Source organism: Dysidea avara, chromosome 1, assembly GCF_963678975.1.
Source record: "Dysidea avara chromosome 1, odDysAvar1.4, whole genome shotgun sequence".
Taxonomy (NCBI): Eukaryota; Metazoa; Porifera; class Demospongiae; order Dictyoceratida; family Dysideidae; genus Dysidea; species Dysidea avara.
This window is the reverse complement of record NC_089272.1, coordinates 58,533,034-58,556,543: the sequence shown is the minus strand read 5'-3', so window position 1 is coordinate 58,556,543 and position 23,510 is coordinate 58,533,034. Positions and strand designations below refer to the sequence as shown.

Below are 23,510 nucleotides of genomic sequence, written 5' to 3'. Positions count from 1 at the left end.
TGAGAGTGACTAGTGCAGGCCACAAACTTGGTGTTGTGGACAAATCTACGCTTGTAGGTAAGTGTTTATTTGTTGTTGTTGAGTGTACTTTCACTTACAGTGTGTGTGTAGCTAGTGTAGTACGTGCAGTGTGCGCTCACACTAGTATTAAAAGCTTTAAGTGTTATGAGTGACTGGAGAGAAACACAGGTGTGCACTGACCAAATCCTGCGTTGATCTAATCTCCAGAAATTGGGGAATAGCAAACTTACTAAGTGAGCTGGTATAATGTAGCACATGTGGTGGTGCTACCATAGATACAGTATACCAACAGGGATTAGAAACGGAAGTAACTCACGTGATATCTCTGTACAAATTCCCAATACAGTCTATTTCCGGTTGGTTGAATAGAGAAACAAAGTGTTAAAAGTCACGTGCTTGAAAGTAGCCAATGAGATCAGTAGCCTTCAGTTTAAACTAGCGCCATCCGCCTGGCGTGAAATTTCATTGGTTATTTCTATTCACGTGATATTTTTGCATTTGGCTTACGTGGACAACCAACCTGAAATAGACTGTATGACGCAACAGACGTGAAATACCATCCGTGTCTCGAGCGCGAGTGACCGTCACCATAGATACCAGTGCAGCGCGAATTCGTTAGAAGCCACCTTTGTGCACGTTGTAGAAGAATTACAGCCTAAGCGTTGCGACAATTGGGCTAATTACTGTTCTACTCGAGGGCGAAATTGCCTGTGCGTGTTCTAGTACACGAGTGATTTGAAATGACCATTGACGCTAACTTCTGTGGTAAGCTTGTTGTAACCCAGCAGCGCTTCTAGTAGTTGTGTTATTTTGTAAGCCTGCCAGTAAGAGCAGTTAGAAAAGCATTATGTTTTCTGGTGTTTACATCGTCAGTGCCGTGTAAATAGCTTATTGAAATTACTATTCGTGTTACCATACTGGACATTTTAATAATTTTACAGTTTACACTTGTGTTATTTTGGAGGACACATCAGTAACTTTGTGTACCAATATACCATGTCATTAGTTACTAGTACATTAGTAGAGTGTAACGTAAATATTAGATTGTTCTGAAACCAATCCTACAGGAAATGGGAGGTGCAATGATGGAATCCATACCTACACACAATATTGCTGAATAACCACTGTTAACACTGAAGAATCTGAGAGTTGTTTACCATAAGGATGAAGAACACACATTCAGTACTGATTCCAGTATATGTATGTGCAGAACAATCCAAGTGTTCAGATAGTGAACTTGAAGCCATGTTGTCAATACATTAACACGGAAGTATCATTTACCAGAAGATATTGATAGTGAATCTTGAGCTGTGCTTCTCACATCAGCGCACACTTGGTGGTAACTGGTTATATTTGTTGTTTTTTTTACCTTCCTTTACGTTTTGCTTGTGTAGTGTTGCAAAATTAATGTTAGCTATTGTGTTGTACTATTATAGCAATGAGCATGTGCGTTATCAGTTGGTCACTAATATACTGAGCTTTAAATTGTGTTGTATATAGAAGGTACTAGCTCTGTTGAATGTGTAGTGTAGACAAGCTGGCATGAAGGGTGCATGTGGGTTGCATGAAACCAGAGTTGTGCTTGCTAGTCACATGAAATCATGGTCTTGCGTCTATCAGTTACACTGCCAGGCATTAACCAGCTCATACCAGTTCCACCACCACATGGTCTGACAGTAAACATGTATACACATTAATGACTGCCACCCAGCAATGGCTGGAAAGGAAAACAATAGTTTCCGATTGCCAGAGGGTAAGTGACTAACTCATAAATCAACCTATAATCCAACTGATGGCAAGGCTAGGCCACTGACGCGAGAGTACCCATATCCAGATTGCTTCCAGTACTCATCTAAATCGCTGCTTGAATGTTTCTGACTACGGTGGGTGCAGGCGGTTGGCTTCCATCGGACCCCCCGCCAGTCTGGTCAGTCTTGAAAGTCGACAGTGCGCGAGCGACCGTCACTATAGGAACTTTCACACCGAGATACTTCTCGTGCTTTACGTTGACAATGACTAGCTAGTTATCTAATTAGTGTTCTATTGAAGAGGGGACTTTTTTTTGTAGAGTTGTGAGTGCCGGATATGAGACACGCTCTTTACGTCATGCCAGACACGGATATGTTTGTGTGCGAGTCTCCGTTTCCAATCCCTGTTGGTATACTGTATCTATGCCTAAAGTAAAAGGGCGCTTATAATCTCCAATCAATTTATAAGCGCATCCAGGAAGTCTGCGAGGACTCAGAGACCAGCGTTGGATTCCTGTTGGTATCAGACTCACACTTCAGTCTAGCTGTGGCTTAGTTTTGTTGCCTGTGTGTTTCAGTTATGAAACTTTTGATGGCACTTGCTACCGTTATTGGCGCTACGATTGCCACACTGGACGATGACTGGGAATTGTGGAAGTCACAGCACGATAAATCGTATGAAGACGAAGCCACTGAGTCCGTACGCCGTCTAGTGTGGGAAGACAACTGGCGTTTCGTGCAGCGACACAACAGCGAGGGTCACAGCTTTCAAGTGGAGATGAACAAGTTTGCTGACCTGGTGAGTGTTTTTATTGTCCCACGGTGGTGGTATTAGTGGTTTCTTAGCATGAAAATGTGGACACGACTGACAAAAGCACCATTTTTTTCTGTGAGTTCCTTTTGATGCTAGATTAAAATTTTTGATAGGAGCCACCTCATCCATGCCTTCTAGGAAGCCGTTCAAGCCCAGAAAATATGCATTTTTCTAATTTTATATTTTTGAATATTAACTTAAAACTATAATATAATTTAGAGCGTTTATGATGATAATAGATTATAAATTATGTCATCTAAGGGTAAATTTTTATCTGTGCAAGATAGTATTTTGTGTCTATTACTAGCGATTTCCAACCTCCTGATTTTTCACACATACTTTTGCTAATCAAAATACAACTATTCAATAAATGTTTTACGAGCTGCTGTTCTAGTACGTGATAGCCAATGCTTCGTATTTCGTAATGCACTTTGCCGAATTAAATTTCACCAAGTATTTATTGAAATACGCAAAATCAAAGTTCTAAAATTAAAATTCCCCATAGGAAGCCCATACAAAAAAATCTGTACGACGTAATGTATGGGAAAGTACGGGATTTTACGGCACCACTTGTCAAAAGTTATCGAGTTTTCCGCGAGTTTCTGTGGCCTGTGAGGCTGAAAGAAGTCATCCTGGGCAAAGTGGACACGCTGATTTTGAATTTACCATCCGTTTTTTTGGTGAAGAGACGTTTTCCGGTCGCTCACGACGAAAATATGTCATGTAAAAAGGTATACCACCATCTAGGACTGTTAAGAATTCTGCGTAACAACCACCCTGGTGTTCAAGACACCCATCCGCATCAGTCCAAGTATAATTTAACAGTAAGCAGTTTGTTGTGTTGTGAGGAATAGCTTTATAGCATGCAACATCATGCATAACTTTTAAAAAAATCAATGTTAGGCACATGATACATACCTTGTAAAGCTTCTCAACTACCTGTTGTGATATTCTGATGTACTACTGCTGTTATTGTTAATTATTTTGCAGCTGCAATGGTTGTAATTCTTGTCAGAAACAGCTTATTGTTGTTCTTTATTAAGTAGTGATGTCATCATATTATATAATAATTTGTATTATCCATACATTTAGTGTCACATAAAATGAAGTAGTATCTAAAAAATGCTACCTTACCATAGTACTGAACATTACTGATCATGTATGTTGCAATCTGATTGTCATGTTTTTACAAAGTAATTGTTAACTATGACCTGTGATGCCAAAGGTCATATTCTGTGCAGTATTAATTATACACAGGTACCCCACTTACATTTAGAGATAATTAACTAGTGATATTGTGTGACAGGATGCATTATTCTTAGCAAATTACTGACTCAACCATTAAATATTACAACTGGTCATTCTACAGAGAATCGGTCACTTTAGAAAGGTTTTACTTATCTCATGCATTTTACTACATTGAATGGTTACGTGGTGAAAATTTCATGTCATTAAGAGATTCCTGTTAAAAGCTATGGCACTTTGGATATTATGCCTGGTGCCATGCTAATGTAGAGAAAAGTCCTAAAAATGTCGTACACAAAAATCACCGCTCTACCGACTTCTTTTGCTTGTATCTCTTGATTGGAACCACCGATTGAGGTGAGGTTTGCACTAAAATGATTCTAAAAGAATGCACAATATTTGCCATACCAAAGAATTTAAGGAATGTAAACTTTTTAATTTAGTTGGAAATCCCTACTATTACAACTACTCTAATACTACAGTCAGATTTAATAATCATTGGGGTTTAATGTCATTCTGCTGTGTCATATTTGTGACTGCAAAGGTGAATACATCTCCTTTTTGCATTTTACTCTTACAGCAACATTGCATGCTTTTGCAGCAGTTGGTATGGTGCTACACACAGCATTCCATACGTTCTCCTCAAGCGTCCATCTCCATCCTTCTGGTAATGGAACAATTTGATAAGCCTGTTCTGAGGTGCATCATATTCCTGCCATGCTTTGCATGCTGCAGGAGAGAATCCTTGGTTGGAGGAAGTCTTTCCATTCCTGCCTTGCTTCATTCACACACTGAAGTTGAGTTGTTTTATCATATATAATAGCAGTAAAACATTCAAGGAGTTAGAAATTAGCACTCAGCATTTAATTCAACATCAGGATGAAGTGCCACGTAGGAAAAAGCTTGAGTCACGTCATCAAAGCAGTTTCATCTTCCTATGCAGACTTCTTTCCATGCCCGTGGAATTCAGAAGTGTCACATCCAGTAAAGTTGTGAAACACAGGAAGGGCCAGTGATTTTTGTCTTCCCAAACAGTCTAATACTTTTTCGACAGTATGAATTATTTCCCTGCCACTAATGGTATCCAGATATTAACATTTTGATGCAATGATATAGATTTTAAGTAGTGGAATTAACCTAGGATAATTATTATTACATCGGTGTCAACAGTGCGGATCCAACAGTCACAGCAGCCATGTATAATTGCATCATTCAAGTGCACTATATATATAAGCCTAGTGTCAGCTTTGATTTTTCATGATTACATGGAGCCTAGAGCTGGGCGATATACTGGTATTGTTAGTAATCAAGTCATACTAGTTTTAATACTGCCTGTTTTTTTTAATACCACCATACTGTCTGGGAATTATGGCCTCCCTGTGGGCTTGTTTCATCCCATATTTAGAAGGTAACCAGACATGTGACAATGTTTGTAGGCAGGTGCTGATGTAGTCAGCTAACCAAACTATGTAAACAAGTTTGTTTGTGGTAATTTGTACCTGAGGTTTGCTGAGCTACCATGGGTATTTGGTGCTTTTGTTGAGGTAAATGGTAGTTAACTTTTACATTAATACTGTGATGTTTTGTAATATTGTGATACTTTTTATGGAAGGTATACTGTTTGCTATTTTTCTATACCGCTCAGCACTAAATTGGAGCCATAGACCTGTTGCTTCCATCCATATCATTCATTAGTGATGACAATTTCTTTGTTGTTTGGATATTTCATTGCTGCAACTTGGTTGCAAAGAAATGCGAATAACTCTTGTTTTTGTAGAGTCTCTCAAGAAATTGACCCTTTTTCAGGTAGTTTATATTTTCCATTCATTTTTCTCTTGATTCCTTTGCTGCATTTCTCTCTCGTTGGTTCTTTGATGCTTCTGGATATACACGTGTCCCATATAGCATCAACTCGTGCAGCACAACTTTCCAATGTTCTGATATATGTGGAAGAAATATTTGATCTGCATATTCATCAAAAAGTCAAAACATTGCCAGTGGGAAGTAGGTGCACCACAGCAGCTCCATCAAGCAACTTGACACCAACAAAATTAGGAGGGTCACTATGCATATCATTTTCTGCAATTTCTGCTTTCTACTTTCTGCAATTTCTGGCTCCATATTTCTCTTTTGGACTACTTAGTGTGACAAGATTCGTGCCATGCAGCTTTGTTTTGTCATATAAGTTGACACAGCGAAACTGGTAGTCTATGACGACCTTGTCCTTGTACGTATAACATACCGTCGTGGATTGGTTACGAGTGGATACAGCGTTCGTATCAGATTTCGTATCATCAGTCGTCTTGCTTCGTCGTGGGACCATTTCTTGGAGACGGAATTCTGTCTGGCACCGTAACAGTAGCTCTCTATCAACACCCAGTACCTCCGTCGCGGTAGTATCAAAGCATCCTTTGCCGTATCAGCAGTCCTCTATTAACACCCAGCAACACCGTCGCGGTAGTATCAAAGCATGCTGAACTTCGTCCCAGTAAAACTAGATCCCGTAAAACTAGCCATTTTCCGTATAGGTATATTAAATTTTCCGTATACTAGATATTACATTTTCCGTGCATTAAAAAGAAATAAAATGTTAGTCTGAATCTTCAAATACGGCATCCACTGGATCAGCCAAATCAACTTGGTGTACCTAGAAATATGCACCAAATAACCACTTATTTCAACAGCAAAAAATTTACTTACAAGATTTGGAGGTGTAGCATACTGACCCTAAGGAAAAATAAATAATTTAGCATATACATATAATTTTGTACAATGTCTCAAATAGCGGGCTGGACGTTTCTTTCAAGCTACTGCTAAATTCACCCAAACCGCTAGCATAAGTGGAAAATGGTTACAAAGGTACTACAATAAGGATTAACAACACGGTTGTGGCTACACTTGTACAAGGCACGTCCCATAGGCCAACTTATGATGCATATTTGTGGGCTATCAACTGCCTTCATAGTTGTAAGGTTTCCAATACCATGCAGGACGCCCAGCCACTACACCTTACTAGGTGTTCAATTTCATAAGGAAGAAAGGAGCCAAGTCCTAGCGGCTTGCTTCAATTCCTTCATGAGTTATGATGGATTACACAACGTTACCTTCTGTGGCTTATTTTTCACATACTGTAGACATGTACAAATTCATTATTTCACTCTAATGCTGCTTTCTAAAACTAAGGCTAAAACTTTGGACATCCCAGGCCATCGGTTTTTCTCTATATATAACCAAGAAGTTATTATAAAAAGTTTCAGAAAATTGCAAAACTAGCTGTGCTTTTGGTCACATATCAATAATGTATGGATGTAGCCAAGCTTTTACCACACAAACTCAATCTTAACATTTCAAGCAAAACACCCTAGATTTGCTGTTGTATTGCCAAAGTATCAATCAACAAACTTTCTTCTCAAACGTTAACATGATGGTAGTGTATAAAGCAATCCCATTGAAATAACCCAATATTCAGTATGCAATGCTTATTATTTACAGTAATGACAAATTATACACAAACAACTCACCTGCTGTGATGGCAATGATTCTTCATAGCACTACAAAATCAATAATATGTAAATGTAAGCCTAATCGACACTTTGACACTTACGTTAATGCAATGATCATTGTTATCTGGTCGTTGACTGAACTGTAATACAACCAGTTAAGGTACATCACACGGAAGATTTTGTAGGTTAATTTACCTGAAGATAGTACTGGTCTTGTGGAGGCTGTATGTTGCGAGCATAGTACGGTGAAGGTCAATAGCCCGGTGAAGGTGAATAGCCCTTTGCAATGTGCAGCTAAACTAAACATATGAACTTTTATACTGTACACACATACATCTGAATAATCATCTTGCGGCAGAGGATAGTGTGTGAGGCTCTGAAAATAGATAATAGCCATCAGAAGAGGTATTTGCTATGTCATACGTAGTACGTACCTCAGAATCATAAGCTGCGTGCATCTGATCATGACCTGTACCACCACTAGCAACAGCTGGATCTTCAACCTGTAGTGGTCAAAATAAAATCACAAATGATACAGCTTAGCTGTGTACACACCTGTTCCACTTCAGTATAGGAGGATTGCAACTGGTGACCATTTGGTGGTGCATCATGATAAGCAGTTGTTACCTAAAATGTATCATCTGTTACACTATACTAATTATAAGTTAACACACAGTAGGACTTATTGACCGTGCTCTCACTGCCCAAGCTGGAGCTCCCCTCGGGGCCTCACACACTAGTGGAGTAGACACTACTCTGGGCTTCTTCAATACACTTTTCACTGTCCACCTTTGATCCAGCTCTTGAATGAAGTCTTCTAGTTCTATCAGGGAGACCATAAAATCAGCCTTGTTGTAAGAAATACCATTCATGTAATGTAACTAACCAGTAGATCGCCACGATGGTGAATGTGTTCTGTAAGAGCCTTCATCGTCATCACTCTCTTCAGTCATATAGGCTGGTATGATTTCTCTCCATCTTTTCTATTCTTCTTTCGTCGCGCATAGCTTCTTGCGACGATCATACAACTGTTTCCACAATATTGAAATTTATTGATGCACCAAAAGAAAACTAACCGCTTTCTGCCTGCTCCTCACTTTGGTGTTCTGTCATTGGCTTCTTTAATAGCCACCCTGTCAGGCCTCACATCAGTAACTAGCTTTCGTCTACGGGATTCATAGTAACGATGAACTGCCTCTAATATTAATAACCAACATCTATATATGTAAATAAAATATGTAATGTGTACTACGTTACATGACTCAAACAATATATACCAGTATGCCTTGCAAATCCCAGATTTTAAACAAAAAAACTATATGTACATGTTCCATCAATTTTTAAAGTATATACAGCAAGAGTTGCTAAAAGCTGACCAATTTAGTAATATGTAAATAAAGGGTCTAAGTACCTCATTAGCGACAAAACTTTAAAGCATACTATGCGTACTGTAGTCTCAATTAGGTGTAGTCTCATGAAGGTACAAATATCACCTGGTGACATTGCTCTTACTTCAATGCAGCCAAAATGTTGGCTGGTCAATCATAATTATAACCCCAATCATTCAGAAAATCACGATGCAGAATTTACTTAAAACAACCTTGAATTATAGAGGAAGATGATTTATTTTAAAACTTCAGTGCTGGTCACTGTAAATTTCTTTTGAAATATTTGAGCCAAAATTCTGCAGTTCTCAAGTGCAATGAAAAGACGACTTGAGTCACTTGACAATGAACAATTAGGTGAGAAAAGGCAAAATATGGAATAATGGAACGGCAGAATTACAGAATAAGCAAAACTTTGAATATCCCTACAAGGCGAAGATGAGACAACACTAAAACTATGCTCAGCAATTCTCAGGACGATCTTGAAATAGAATCACTCTAAAGTAGAAAAGTACCAATACTGACATTACGTAGTATCACTGCCTATATTACTGGTATCGGTACCAGATCCATATTGGCAATACATACTAAGGAGTGAAGACTTACCACATTTCCTACATTTTCAACCATCATTAAATAAGTTTCTAGTAGCAAATAACTTACAGTAGTTATGCAAACAAACTAATACCTTGTTACCGGGGCTCTTTTTAAACTATTGGCGCGCGCGCCCACACACACACACACACACACACACACACACACACACACACACACACACACACACACACACACACACACACACACACACTCCATGTGTATTCTAATAAATGCTCCACGTCACGTGGTGCTTAAAGTGCAGTTAGGTACAAAAACTTCAGTTCTTTCTGCTGTACTAGCTAATATCAGCTATCGCTCTAAGTTAATAGCCCTAATTTATTGCAGACACCTTTCTATTAACAGGTGAAAGCTAAAGCAGGATTTAACCTTCATATTTTTTTAAATTTGCTTAGAGATGGATGACTAACAGTTGAGGAAGATGATTAAGTAGAATAATTATTGAAAACACTCACAAACACAAGACAACAATAGAACAATGCTCAGCGATTTGAAGGGCAGTCTTTAACGAATCGAATAATGCTAGTAGCAAATTATCGAATAGTTATTTCAGCACTATTTCAAATGCACTTCACCATAATTTGCCACTAAAATTTAAGTTCTCTTTGCTGTACTAGCTAATACCAGCTATCACTCAACATTACCTGCCCCAATTTATTAGTGTACACCGTCTTCTACGAATATAATCTCTCAAACCCTAAAGCCACCGGGCTGCTCTTCATTTTCGTTTGCGTAAGTACGGGTCACGCCCACTTTTAGAATGGCGAGATACGCATCTACTGGGAGCCTATGAGGCCTACTACGGCGTTTTTCAGTTGTAGAACACCTGAACAGCCCACTAGGAAAGCCAGTCTCGAAGCCTGTGGAGAGTCGCTGCGCCGGTTTTAAACCTCGGAAAAGAAACCACCTTCAAGCCAAAGCTCACCAGTGCGGTGGTTCACTAAAGGCTTTGTTTAGCCTTAACTTGTTGTGGATAAGCTGTTTTTACCACTGAGCTAATGGTTTGCTCACGTGGGTGCGTACAGACAAACATACATAGGTACACACACACGTTTTTCGGGAAACAAGTTCAGTAAACCAGGTGCGCGCTCACAACCGGCCTTCGGCTGGCTGTGGGCGTGCGCCTGGTTTAATTACATCAATATTTGTTGTCATTTGCTATTTCGTACCTTTCTTCTAAATCAAAATCAGCATCGAATTCTTCATATAGCTTCTTAACATCTCCCTACAAATATGATCAGTTAGCCATGATAATGGTTGCAGAAGTATCAATCCAACACAAGGTAAATAAACAAATGAAAGTTTATTAATCCACCTGCACATGGCGATGCAATCAAGTAAGATGCAGCAACTAATACTTAAGCACTTACATAAAAGCTTCTCTAATATTAACTGTTAATGAATACTGTAGTACTTACACTCAAATTGGTATCGAGACGTTCATCATTAGAGCTAGCAAGTGCTTCGTCTGGTGTGGTATCTTCCTGACCGGCAGACTGTAAGTTTGCTATCTCTTCTCTCATTGACCCAACTTCTTCTTTTAAGGCTTCTACGGTCATCCTCAATGCCTGATTGTCCATGGCAAACTTTGATAGTGCTTCCTGCTGACTTTGCATCATAGCAGCCATCTGGTCAAGTTTCCCCTCAATTGCTGAGGTCACAGGTTCACTATGCTGCTCTTGTCTAGATCTCGCATAGAATCCAACCAAATGACTGTTCCTATTATCCACACCTAGTGGTACCCAAGTAACACACAGAATAAATTTGGCCTGTTGCCTTCTCACCTCGAGTCCTTGAAGTAATTTGTTGCTCTAATCTTCGAGGTGTGCCACGGTTGGCATCCATATCTATTGGAGAAGTAGTGATATGCAGAAATTAAGTCTGCGACTTCTCACCTCGGCCTTGTGGAGTCTGTGATTGAAAGCTGTGATCTGGTCCCTGAGGTGTGCCACGGTTGGCATCCATACCTAGATATAAGTAGTGATAATATTGTGTAGAAATTATGTGTGCAGACTTCTTACCTCGGCCTTGTGGAGTCTGTGATTGAATGGTCTGACCTGGATCCTGAAGTGTGCCACGGTTGGCATCCATACCTGTATATAAAGTAGTGATATGTAGAAATTACATGTGCTGACTTCTTACCTCGGCCTTGTGGAGTCTGTGATTGAAAGCTGTGATCTGGTCCCTGAGGTGTGCCACGGTTGGCATCCATACCTAGATATAAGTAATGATAATATTGTGTAGAAATTATGTGTGCTGACTTCTTACCTCGGCCTTGTGGAGTCTGTGATTGAATGGTCCGACCTGGATCCTGAGGTGTGCCACGGTTGGCATCCATACCTGTACATGAAGTAGTGATATGTAGGAATTATGTGTGCTGACTTCTTACCTCGGCCTTGTGGAGTCTGTGATTGAACGGTCCGACCTGAACCCTGAGGTGTGCCACGGTTGGCATCCATACCTGTATATGAAGTAGTGATATGTAGAAATTATGTGTGCTGACTTCTTACCTCGGCCTTGTGGAGTTCGTGATTGAATGGTCTGACCTGAACCCTGAGGTGTGCCACGGTTGGCATCCATACCTGTATATGAAGTAGTGATATGTAGAAATTATGTGTGCTGACTTCTTACCTCGAGTATTGTAATGGGTCATTGTGTTAATTAATCAAAATGCTCGAAGAATTGACCACTGGGATTTCTGATTCCACTCTCTAGGACTAGCCAATTTCCGAGCTGGTTGGACTGTACAGCTGGCTGTTTTAGCGGTTCAAATAACTCAAGTTGTATAAATTTTCTTTGATGGCGCTTATTTCGTGTCATCCCTCTCCAATTTTCTTTCTACAACGAATTTCACGCTCACACATAACTCACGCTCACACATAACTCATGTTAGATATCTCAACAAAGTCCTCTTCGTTTCCATTTTCGGGGAATTCCAGAAGTTCCCTACTTGCGTCCTCCTCGAGATCCGAGTCTTCTGTATGCATTAACTTGTGCCGATAATACGTAGACTTGGACACTTCTTTGTGGCAGTGATCACAAAACTGTCGCTTTCTATTTCGCTTGACTCCTAGCTAGGCTTTGTGAAGACAAAGTCGCCTCGGCCATTTTATTATCATGTCAAACCGTAATAGTTACGGATTCTTATACGATTGGCGTATCCAATGTATCACGAAATTTATTTCGTATCCGTACGTCTAGCTCGTCTCGAGAAATGGCAGGTTTCAAGTACGGAAATCGTGTCAACTCGTAACTATTAGTGAGTTTCGCTGTGTGACCAGCTGTGATGCGTTACTGAAAATAAAGTGCTACTGGCAATACATATAGATAGAACCCTGAAATAATTAGCATTATTTAAAAATGAGGTGTGTATGCTTCTGATTTGTCTGTATTTCCTTTTGGGGAGACATTATATAATGGCTCTGTGGGCAGATATAACACATGCTCCTATCCATTACTTGATAAGCTACACTGTAAAAGAAAATACATGCATGTGTATTATCTTTATGTAATCTTCCGCATTATATGAGCTCAGCCTTCAGTATACCATTCTCAAACATGTACATACGTACGTATGTGACTACAAATTCTTTCACTATAACACTTTTGTCATATATACATTATACAACAAATATTGTGTTGTTTGTATATTGCACGAAAAGGAAGTGATATAAAAGACACAGGTTGTAATGCCACAGAGTGTGTGTAAATTAGTTGCAATGATGGAAACTAATTACATAGTGGATATTGTTCCGGTACCAGTTAACAAGTACGAACAGCTATTGTGCCGGCATAGTAGTATGCCCCGAGTATTCGACTTTAGGGCACACAACCAGTAGTTTGCCTCGAGTCTTGTACTTTAGGGCACGCGACAAGTAGTATTAGCATTAGGGTTAGGGTCGGGTTCAGCTTTGATTTCTTCTTCACTTCAGTTGGACACAGAAACTAAGGCAAACCAGTAGATGCAGCACCAGTAGTACAGTGGTTACGAGTATGGACTATGAGTACGGAAGCTAGGGTTCGAATCCCAGCTGAGGCAACTTTTTTTTCTCGCTTTCTTATGTTTTTGTACAAGTTTTTTTTTAATGCACGTAGTATTCTAAGTATTATACCCTCTACTACCGGCAAAATAGCCGGCGAAACAGTTTAACCGGTACCAGCTCTATATAACCTGCCAACTAATTATCTACTCTCTGCAAGCAAATAAGTACAAACTTCTCTCTGCTCTCACAAATTAATATTGAAATATACATACTATGATGTATCTGAGCTCAACCAAACTACACTTTATTGTTGCCAAGGACATTTCACAAGAAGCAGTTTGGTTGTTGCACACACCTAATATAAGATCTGTACTTTCAAACAGAAGTTTCTACTTGGTTGGTAACTCACATTTGAGATCAATAGCAACGTATATCATTAGTCTTCACTAAACAAACTTCTTTGGGGGACCCATTTTTAAAAATCTTGGATTGGCACTACAAAGAGTGCTTTTATTGACACACCCTTTTCAGAATGAGATGGCTCTTATCAAAAAATTAAACGTTAGGCAGTAGTACACATGTGGAGAAAATTTGGTGCTTTTGTCAGTTGTGTCCACATTTGCCCAAAATTTGGCCTTAAGCAACCTGACTATATGGAGTAGCCAGTCACACTATTTGAATACTGGGTGGGCCAAATTGTCATAGCCTATTTGCTTAACATTATACATCTATCAATATCGCTGAAGCCCCACCCCCTCCAGCCCAACACAGGTTGGGATTTGTGCATCCGTTTTGCTGGAATTTAGCGCCATATATAAGGTAATAATTGTTTGAATAACATTAAATCATTTATGTTTTGAACTTTTTTGGCAGACTGTGGTGATTGTACAAGCCGTTCTAAGCTTGTCCCCATGTTCCCCCAGGGGGTGGTGGGTGCATCTAACCTAATGTGAGGCATTATAAAAATATTTAGCCTGAGAGCTATGTAATCTTTTTTTTTGCATTGTACTTCTATTGTGCAAATTCCCTCCTATGCAGCGCATTACTGTACAACAGGACAAGGGGTCCGCAACTCTGAAAATTATTATTATTACTAATAACACTTTACAGTGACCAGCACTGAAGGTCTGACAGCAACATGTGCTGCAGCCAATTCTGTACGAGATTTCAAATCTTTGCAATTTGGCAAGCTATTTGTGGCAAGATTCAGAGCATTTAAAATCTTGGATATCCAGAATAGTTGCATCACGTGATACGTCGTAGTATACGGAAATGCTGCAAACTTGTGATGATGCTGGACGTAGCATATGCGACACTACAAATATGGAAATATACAGAACTTTACAACAATTTTCAGAGATTTCAGATTTCAAAAAGATTTCAAAGAGGGCTGTATGAGATTTTAAGGAAGTTGCGGACCCCCGCAACTAGTCTGGTGTGGCCGCCCCTTCAATTAGAGATTAAGGGTCTGGTCTGTCTAGCATCGTGTACTTGTGCCAGATTACGAGAATCAGGTGCAACCAATCAGATCACTTGGTTGCAAATTAACGCATAACTCGTACGAACTTTTCTTGCGCATTGTGATGGTGGCAATACGTGGAGATATCTTTTCTGAAAGCCGAGGACACAACAGAAGGCGTTTGTCGAGAATACCTTTGCCGACTTCTTGACTAAGTAAGACATCATCGATAACAACGAAAACAAAGGAGTATGAATTTAATTTGTGCGGTTATTATGATGTAATACCGCATTCCATCTGCACAAGTGCGTGATGCTAGACAGACCAGACCCTTAATCTCTAATCGAAGGGGCGGCCGCGCCAGACTACCCCGCAACAGGAATTATTGATGAAAGGAAAAATTTGATGAATTCACAATTAATCAGCTAAACTTTGATGAAAAACAAGAAATCACAGATTTAAACACTGACTTTTGAGGCACTTATTGACATTTCATGAATTAAAAATTTGACGAATGTAACCGATTTGTCAAATTTTCTTTTGTCGAAATTTCCTGCCATACAGTAGCATTCCTCCCTTACACACACCAGAAATGTAGGAAATTCTATTTCATGAGATTGGAAATTATGGCAAAAAGATGAAAAAGTCATCAGGTTATAAAAAGTATGGTACTTGCTGCTTCATGTGATTTGTACTTTTAAGCTTTCTAGGAGGATAAAACAGTTTGTGTTCTATGTTGTTACATTCAACATTTTATGTGTAAATGGAAGAGGAGGTAAGACATGATGTCACAATAATTATGTGACGTGTGCATACTGTACAATTTTAGCATAGGGTGAAGTTCTAGTAAACTGTGAAGTTTGATGGTGGATTTATCGTCAGAAATGGTAATTCACTCGCGTTATGACATCATGTCCTACCTCCTGATATTTACCTAGTTTGGTACATTGCGACACTTATTTCTTGGGATGGTTGCTTGATTGCTTGAATGTATGGTACCTTATAAGGGATAAAACCATCACTATGTAGGACAAACGTTTCAACCAATAACCCACCTAAGTGCAATCTTTAATATGCTTGCATCACAACCACCATGCCATCTAAGTGCTAACTACACAAAACAAGTAAACCTGCTACTGCTTAGTGTTAATACATGTATCTAGTGCTTTATCATGAACCATGGCTATGGTTCATAGTAGAGATCGCCTATGTTTTCTGCCAAATTCCTAATACTAAATACCACTTAGAATGCCCCCCCAACCACAAAAGAAGCCATAGAAGTTTATTTACAAGAAGTATACGTCCACTGAAATATATGAAGTCAAGAGGAACTAGTAAAGGCACCTATTAAATGTGCTATTTGGGACCCGCTGACCAAAAACCTGACTTGTTTGCATTTTCCTCGAATCTCATTTTATGACATTTTTGTTTTCTAGAAGGAACAACCAATGGAATGTTAAAGTTTCAGCCATTTCTGGTAAGTGGTTTTGGAGTTATTGCAATAGACAACAAGAAGAGCAAAACAATCGATTTGTACAGTGCTTATTATGAAAAATAATTACAGGCGTTTGTTAATCGATCAAACTTCTCGAATGCAATGGGCTACGTAGTTGGGCAAAAGCAAGAAGGCTGTAATGATAAAGTTACATTGTACTGCAACATAAACAAACACACATAACTCACGTTTGCTCCATGGTACAGAGATGAAACAAAGATATTCCTACACTCCATGAAGCGGTGAATTCACTGTATATTAGATTATTCAATTTGAGTCTTCCTACACTGTTTACTGAAGCAATTAAAACATTGTATAAAATTATTTATGTACGTAGCACGTGTTTTTACCCAATGTATTTCAATGACATTATCTCAAAAACAGAATTATACAAACAAGTCGGGTTATCACTCAGCAGGTCACATTTTGTTCATTAATTTTCTTATTGTTTTCACTAGTCTACAGGAAAAATCTGTTCATAAAACTGCATAGCCTTCTTTGCTATGTCATTCTTCATGTCCATGATTTTTAAATGCATATTTGAATTATGACATCAATTCTTCAGAAAATTTGCTTGTATTACAAGTACACAAAAATTTGGAATTTTCAACTAGAGTAGGCACCATAGCACATTGATAAAAAGTACTGAAACAAGCTGGAGTAGTTCATGATATTAAATCATAGCAATAAGGAGTGTTATATCCCTACTGTGCTCAAGATACCATAATGGAAATGCACAGTAGGGATGTAACACTTCTTATTGTTTTACTGTGATTTAATATCATACACTACTCCAGCTTGTTTCAGTACTTTTTATTGATGTGCTGTGGTCCCTACTCTAGTTGAAAATTCCAATTTACTTGTGTACTTGTTTGTTAACTTTTTTTATAAATAATAATTAATATGACTGATGAACCCACGCATACCGCATCAAAAGAAAGAAATATAGCGCTGCACGCCCCAGCTACGTATATTAATTATTGTATAAGGTGAAGTATCCATTACACTTCGTTGTTAGCTATGTTAAACCCGTTACACAGCATTACGAGAACTGTTTGAAAAGCACCCATGCAATCCATGCATGCCGCATCAAAAGAAAGAAATGGCATCGTGCGCCCCAGTTATATCAATTATTGTCTGAAAATATCCATTATGCTTCATTGTCAGCTATGTTCAACCCGTTACACAGCAGTACAAATCAGGAACTGTTCGAAAAGCACCTCTGCAATCAAAGTAGCCACTATGGGAAATACGGATGATTTTCGCTATGAATTAAGGGAGGCCATCATGTGCTTCAACCAAATCGCTGTCAGGAAAGATGAATGGGACACAAAGGAATATCTAGGAGACACTACTTGGGGGGGGGGGGGCTGAAGGGGCAAGAAGTTATAGGATGAAACAGTGTTTGTTCCACTAAAAGGAGAAAAATGAAACTCTAGTATACAAGTTATTATTTATTTGCATAACTTTGTTTGGTATAGCTGGATGAATGAAGAGCATACACTTTCTAAGACTTTAGTTGGATATTTTCTGAGAAAAATTTAAAATTAGACATCCTAGGTTTGAATTTGTTTGATAGCTATAACCTATGCTTTGCAAACCATAATATAAAATTGGTTAGAGAAAATCTGTTTGGTGGTAAAGTGTACTAAACAAAGTAAGCTAGTATTGTTATAATTTACAAAAATTGTCAGTTAATGACATTAGAATTGTGACTATTCTATTAGAGTAGTGACTGCTGTATTAGAGTATCTCAACCTTCAGCACAAAAATTCAGACTTATTTGTCTTGTTTACTTTACAGTGTACAGTTTATAACTGTGAAGTGCATTTATAACTGTTGTCTTCAATTCTCCTGCTGGCTTTCTGTATACAGTGTGAATGCATTATTCCTGTTTCTGGTGCCAATCTAGTCCTGTAAGTCCAAGGGGGACAAGGGAAGGGGTGGGAGAGGGGGGAAGCCCCCTCAGATCCGCCTATGCAAAGGAGGACACTGGTAAGTCCATGAAGAATGTATTGTACGTACTGCGGTATTCCAAAAGGTACCTCTGGAGTCAAAGTGACGTTGAGCAGTGAAAAAATCAAGTCCATAACCTTAGCCGTTATTGAGTTATGCTTGTCTGAATGTCAGTTACTCGGTCAGTTACTCAGTTAGTCGCTAGAAAATTCTGTTAAATATATATACTTTTAAATTTCGTAGCAATTTGTTGAAAGCGTTTCAGGTCGATCTGAAAGCTTGTTTGGGCTTAGTTTTACCTAACCAATACTGCCTCATTGTCGTGAGGGAAAATTGAGGCTGTGATTGTTTTTTTGTGGGCCACACCTACACCTTTATGGTCCCTGCTATACGCTACTATGGTACTGTATGATAGGTTCACTTTCCCATTGATATGAAGAGTGAAGCCTTTGATGCAAGGGAAATCCTATGTGTTAATATGTGTGTTAATCCAATTAGGACCATATTTATTTGGAAACTCTCTACAAAGTATAACTTATTATAAGTGTGGCAACATTGTATACCACTGCCAACTTGACTTATTGTGATCACAAAGCTGCACATATCAAATATTTAAGTAGGGATCCTCTAAAAATGTGTGCACTGCCTAAAATTCCAGTCATCCTAGAAACACCTTTCATGACGAAAATCATATTAGTCCATATAACATCAAATATAGCATTAAAAACAAGAAACACAGGCGGCCGGATATAGAATTTTTAAAAATCACCAACTTGAATTTCCATCTGTCTGTCTGTCTGCCTGCCTGCCCACCCGCCTGCTTGCCTGGCTGACCACAGTCGCAAGGCTGGAGGCCAAACAAAACAGCACACAGCCACCATTGTATGTCACAATAACAAACTCACCAATGGGATGTGCCTTTGGGGTTCCGACGAGTGTGTGCCCTCTGCACCTTTATCTTCAATCAGGTTTGTCAGCATCCGGTTTCATGCAATGAAACCATCTTGAGGCATTAATCTTTCCTATCAACGCTTTCCTTGAGCACCATATTTAGACACCATGAACTTAAGTAACTTTATGTGATGTCTATTAATGTGATCTTGGTTGATTAATCGTAACTATCAAGCACTGAGACCGCACCTCTTAGCAATTTTATACTCGATCACAATGACACACTTCGTTATTATTGGCCTAGCTGTATTCATAATGCTAACACAATGAAAATATGAAAGAGTGACACACACCCTGGCTGACTCGAGATACTCTAATACAGCGGTCACCAATAGTCACACATGTATAGCTGTATGCTACAACAACAACAAAAAAACCAGCATATTAAAACTTATTAATAAACAATGAAGTAGGGATCCAAGTGATAAAAAGTAGTGAAACAAGAGATGGATGATGGTATTATAGCATAGCTCAATGGGAAATCCCTACTTTAACATTGAACAAAAGATTGGTATATATAACATGCCAATGTAGGGATTTTCCCACCGAGCTATGCTGTAATGCCATCATTCATCTCTTGTTTCACAACTTTTTATCACTCAGATCTTGTATGGCTTCTGATATATGAATACATAATTACCACTGTATACAACGTAACTACTCTACAAGCAAGCTTACTTATCTAGGCCTTTAGTAAATTCCATAAACAATTCAATAGTACTGATTAAAACATTAAAAACATGTAGCTGAAGTTCTCCTTAATATTTCTAGGATATGTCTGCTCATCATAACCAGAATGTACCAGCTGCTGACCCATAGTCGAATCTTTTAAGTATGTATGTGTAATACATCCGGTGGTTGCAGTTGTATTGGCTTGGGTGACTGTAGGCTATTAGCCTGATATGGATTGGAAGTGTTACATATTATTTAAGCTTTTGCCAGATATGTATGCTCTCAGCCCTCGGGCTGTCTGGCATACATATCAGGCAAAGATCTCATGCCTGTGTTACAACTATTATATTAAATTAAGTATACATATAGACATTGCTGACCACGGCATGTTATACACTACCTATGTATAGAATAATCCAACCAGGTTTCTACACTATTTAGAAGCCCTAGTGAGGCTACCTACAAACTCAACTACCAAGGCCATGGGGCGAAGTAATAATTGTGAAGCTCACATTGTCTGAGGGTCTATAAATAGGGTAGAAACTGATGTCGGCTCATTCTAAGTGATTTAGAAAATTTTCCTGAATTAAGTATAAGTAAAGAAACAGTAAGAGAAAGTGGCAAACTGTGCATGCTAGCACAGGGATTTATCCTTAAGTCAAGTTACACAGTTTTTGAAATACACTGAATTCAGTATGAATGCTTTAGAAAATAATCAGCATAATACTATTGTACTGGATCAGCAAGGATGTTATAAGGTCAGTGCAGCAATCCCAGGGTTACTGGACACAACTATTTATGGGTTTATTTTTTTGTTTCTGAGCAGTGCAACAAATTTTCATCACTTAATTGGTAGCATCTGACAAGCTTCCAAATTTCTAACAACAGTATTATTGCACATTGGCCGATTGTGAGTATGTTTTAAATCAATAGACCTTTTCGGCCTATTAAGAAGTCTCTCCTGCTGTTTAGACTCCTTCACAATACTTTTCATCTTGCTTTCTGAGCTCTTTCCTCATATATAGGTGGCTCAACTATGCATCACTTTAAATACCACGACAGCTCTTTCAGTCTCCTTTGTCCACACAAATGGTTGTACTGTACAGCTACTAGTCCATCGTGGTCATAACTACGTAAAACCGCATAGAGGTCAGTAATAATAAATTATTTCAATTCCCTTTATGTAAACATACGTGAATATGTGTACACAATCATTGTACCATCAGAAAGGGTGATCATTCTGGTATATGGCCAACTACTAGAGGCTTTTAAATAACTGCAACTATCACTTTTTGGCTTAGACATTGTGTGTACGCTTTAGGTCCAATAAACGCAGATTATAAGTCAACTATGCTACAAAAGCCATAATATCATGGTACAATACGATGGAACTGGTAGAACCACAAAACAGGTTAGCATGGTGATCCGAAGTTCAGTGGTTCATCAGTTGATAATAAATTGCTTATAAGAGATTTGTGCCAATGTATCAGCAGTTTAATCAATATTATTTATTTCTGCTTTATTTTGTGCATTTTGAGGCTATATTTTACATATATTGCCATAAATATTAATTGTTTGTCATCATATGCGCCCTAGATCCTCACTTCAGTTTAGTACCCCCTTTTGAAAATCCTGAACACAGATCTTGTGTAGTGATAAGTTTACTCGTCCTATACTGTAGGAATTTTGTTTATAGTGTGGGTTAAGTTGTGGGTGAAATGTTTACCCTGTAGCTGGGATGACATTTAAGTACATGGTGCTATATGGACATAACCAACAGGAATGTTGGAGGAATGGCCCCAAGGTTATGTAATTTTTTCAATTTTTCCATACAGACTTCAGAGGAATTTTCCAAGCTCTACCTTTCCAAGATAAACATGGCCAACTCCACTCGCAGTAGAAAGAAATCTCCTTTCATCAGTAAAGCACATGTAGCTCTCCCAAGTGAAGTAGACTGGCGCGATGAAGGTGTTGTTACTAAAGTGAAGGACCAGGTATAGCTACATACCACAGGCGTAGTGTACGGTGTACTTCACTTCTTTTTGTAGGGAGAATGTGGCAGTTGTTGGGCTTTTAGTGCTACTGGTTCTCTGGAAGGTCAACTTGCTCTGAATACAGGAGACCTTGTGTCCCTTAGTGAGCAGAACCTGATGGACTGCTCTGATGATGAGGGTAACTATGCTTGTGATGGTGGAAATATGGACAATGCCTTTCAATACGTCATCGACAATGGTGGCATTGATACAGAAAAGTGCTATTCTTATACTGCTGATGTAAGTCTCTTTATTGCTATTGCATGTAGTTTTGTTAAACTTTTATGTTAGGATGAGAGCAAATGTGACTACAAAGAATCATGCAGAGGTGCCACCTGCACTGGATATGTTGATGTTCCTAGTGGTATTGAGTATGCTCTTCAAAGTTCTGTAGCTAACATTGGTCCCATCTCTGTTTCTATTGATGCCAGCCATACCTCTTTCCAAGTAAGTCTTATACACAAAACTTTACATGATCTAGTTGAATGTACTGCGCAGCTCTACAGTAATGGAATATATGATGAAGAGGACTGCAGCTCTTTTTATTTGGATCATGGTGTTTTAGCAGTTGGATATGGTGAGGATGATGATGTAGCTTACTGGCTAGTTAAAAACAGGTAAGAAGAGAGTGCTGTGTAACTTGTACGTATATTAATTTTATTTGTATTTGTCACAGTTGGGGTAGAAGTTGGGGTATGGGTGGCTACATCAAGATGTCACGAGACAAGGACAACCAATGTGGGATTGCCACTCAGGCCAGCTTCCCCACAGGTGTAGACACCTAACTAATCCACAACAGCTGGAAGGAATCTTGACTTATATACATTAGACACCCATGTATAATATTTTACATTTATCATCGTACAGTAGCAACATTAGGAATAATGTGTACACTTAAACATATAGCTACATGCGTGGCAAAAATCACAACTTTGGCATTGAGAAAGCTTCAACAAATATTTACAAAGGTAGCATAACAGTTCTCTCACAGAGTGTAGTTACTACTGTTACTTATTATGTTTTACCACCTTGTATAGTTTTAGAAAGTGAATTTCTAATGTACTTTTATTTCAGTAAACATGCTACATAATTATCTTGTTTATTACTTTTATAAGTTAAGTCACTGAATTCCTGTTGTATATGTAAATACTGTACCTTACATATATAACAAACCTCAAATCCCAATGAAGTTGGTGACATATGTGACCGGGCCTACAAAAACATGGCATGTGGGCACAAACTACACTCCGTCACACTAAAGGTCGTATCTCAGTACTGGATTGAGCTTAATTATAACTATAAAATATAAAAAAACTAGCAGGTTGCATAGATAGCTATAAAGTGTGTCCATGGGTTGGTGCTGCAGTTGCAAGTTTTCATATTCAGTGGATCGGAGGATTCTTTAGATGAGGTGACTGTTCTATTAGAGTACTTTACTGACGAGCTAGCCATTAGGAGAATCAGGTGCAACCAATCAGATCCGGCGCTTGGTTGCGAATTAACGCATGATCAGTATAGCTATACGAACTTTTCTCACGCATTGTAATGGTGAGTCGACAATACGTGGAGTTAATAGCTAGTTAGCGTTAGAATTGTATAGAACTCCGGCCCAGAATGTATTGTTTAGTGA

At 38.7% G+C, this 23,510-nt stretch overlaps 2 protein-coding genes across 11 annotated transcripts; one reads left to right on the top strand and one right to left on the bottom strand.

Moving 5' to 3' along the window:
* The first annotated feature begins 2,218 nt into the window (after positions 1 to 2,218).
* LOC136237950 (procathepsin L-like) lies at positions 2,219 to 23,069 on the top strand. The gene is made up of 6 exons (XM_066028236.1): positions 2,219 to 2,568; positions 21,683 to 21,841; positions 21,896 to 22,120; positions 22,172 to 22,327; positions 22,379 to 22,497; positions 22,557 to 23,069. The coding sequence occupies exons 1-6, from the start codon at positions 2,350 to 2,352 to the stop codon at positions 22,663 to 22,665; spliced, it is 987 nt and encodes a 328-aa protein (XP_065884308.1). The 5' UTR covers positions 2,219 to 2,349; the 3' UTR covers positions 22,666 to 23,069.
* LOC136237899 (uncharacterized) lies at positions 8,218 to 12,603 on the bottom strand. 10 transcript variants are annotated; one of them, XR_010692645.1, is made up of 12 exons: positions 11,963 to 12,603; positions 11,842 to 11,913; positions 11,721 to 11,792; positions 11,600 to 11,671; positions 11,474 to 11,545; positions 11,353 to 11,424; positions 11,227 to 11,298; positions 11,116 to 11,178; positions 10,750 to 11,063; positions 10,501 to 10,556; positions 8,408 to 8,528; positions 8,218 to 8,359 (listed from the first exon to the last, which is right to left on the bottom strand). XR_010692645.1 is itself a non-coding variant. In XM_066028155.1 (12 exons), exons 1-11 carry the CDS (start codon positions 11,982 to 11,984, stop codon positions 8,425 to 8,427), a joined length of 1,011 nt encoding a protein of 336 aa, XP_065884227.1. In that variant the 5' UTR covers positions 11,985 to 12,603; the 3' UTR covers positions 8,218 to 8,359; positions 8,408 to 8,424. The 10 variants fall into 10 exon arrangements, 9 of the variants coding, with proteins under 9 accessions (XP_065884227.1, XP_065884235.1, XP_065884266.1 ...); XM_066028155.1 differs by having other exon boundaries at positions 8,408 to 8,548; XM_066028163.1 differs by having other exon boundaries at positions 8,408 to 8,497.
* Positions 23,070 to 23,510: the final 441 nt, after the last annotated feature.

Excerpts from the sequence above, each read along its gene's own strand:
- LOC136237950 (XM_066028236.1), top strand. The coding sequence starts at position 2,350 with ATGAAACTTTTGATGGCACTTGCTACCGTTATTGGCGCTACGATTGCC. Across the intron at positions 2,569-21,682 it reads TGAACAAGTTTGCTGACCTG|ACTTCAGAGGAATTTTCCAA; the intron begins GTGAGTGTTTTT and ends TTTTCCATACAG. Across the intron at positions 22,121-22,171 it reads GCTATTCTTATACTGCTGAT|GATGAGAGCAAATGTGACTA; the intron begins GTAAGTCTCTTT and ends CTTTTATGTTAG.
- LOC136237899 (XM_066028155.1), bottom strand. The coding sequence starts at position 11,984 with ATGACCCATTACAATACTCGAG. Across the intron at positions 11,672-11,720 it reads ACAGACTCCACAAGGCCGAG|GTATGGATGCCAACCGTGGC; the intron begins GTAAGAAGTCAG and ends CTTCATGTACAG. Across the intron at positions 11,064-11,115 it reads AATTACTTCAAGGACTCGAG|GTGTGGATAATAGGAACAGT; the intron begins GTGAGAAGGCAA and ends GGGTACCACTAG.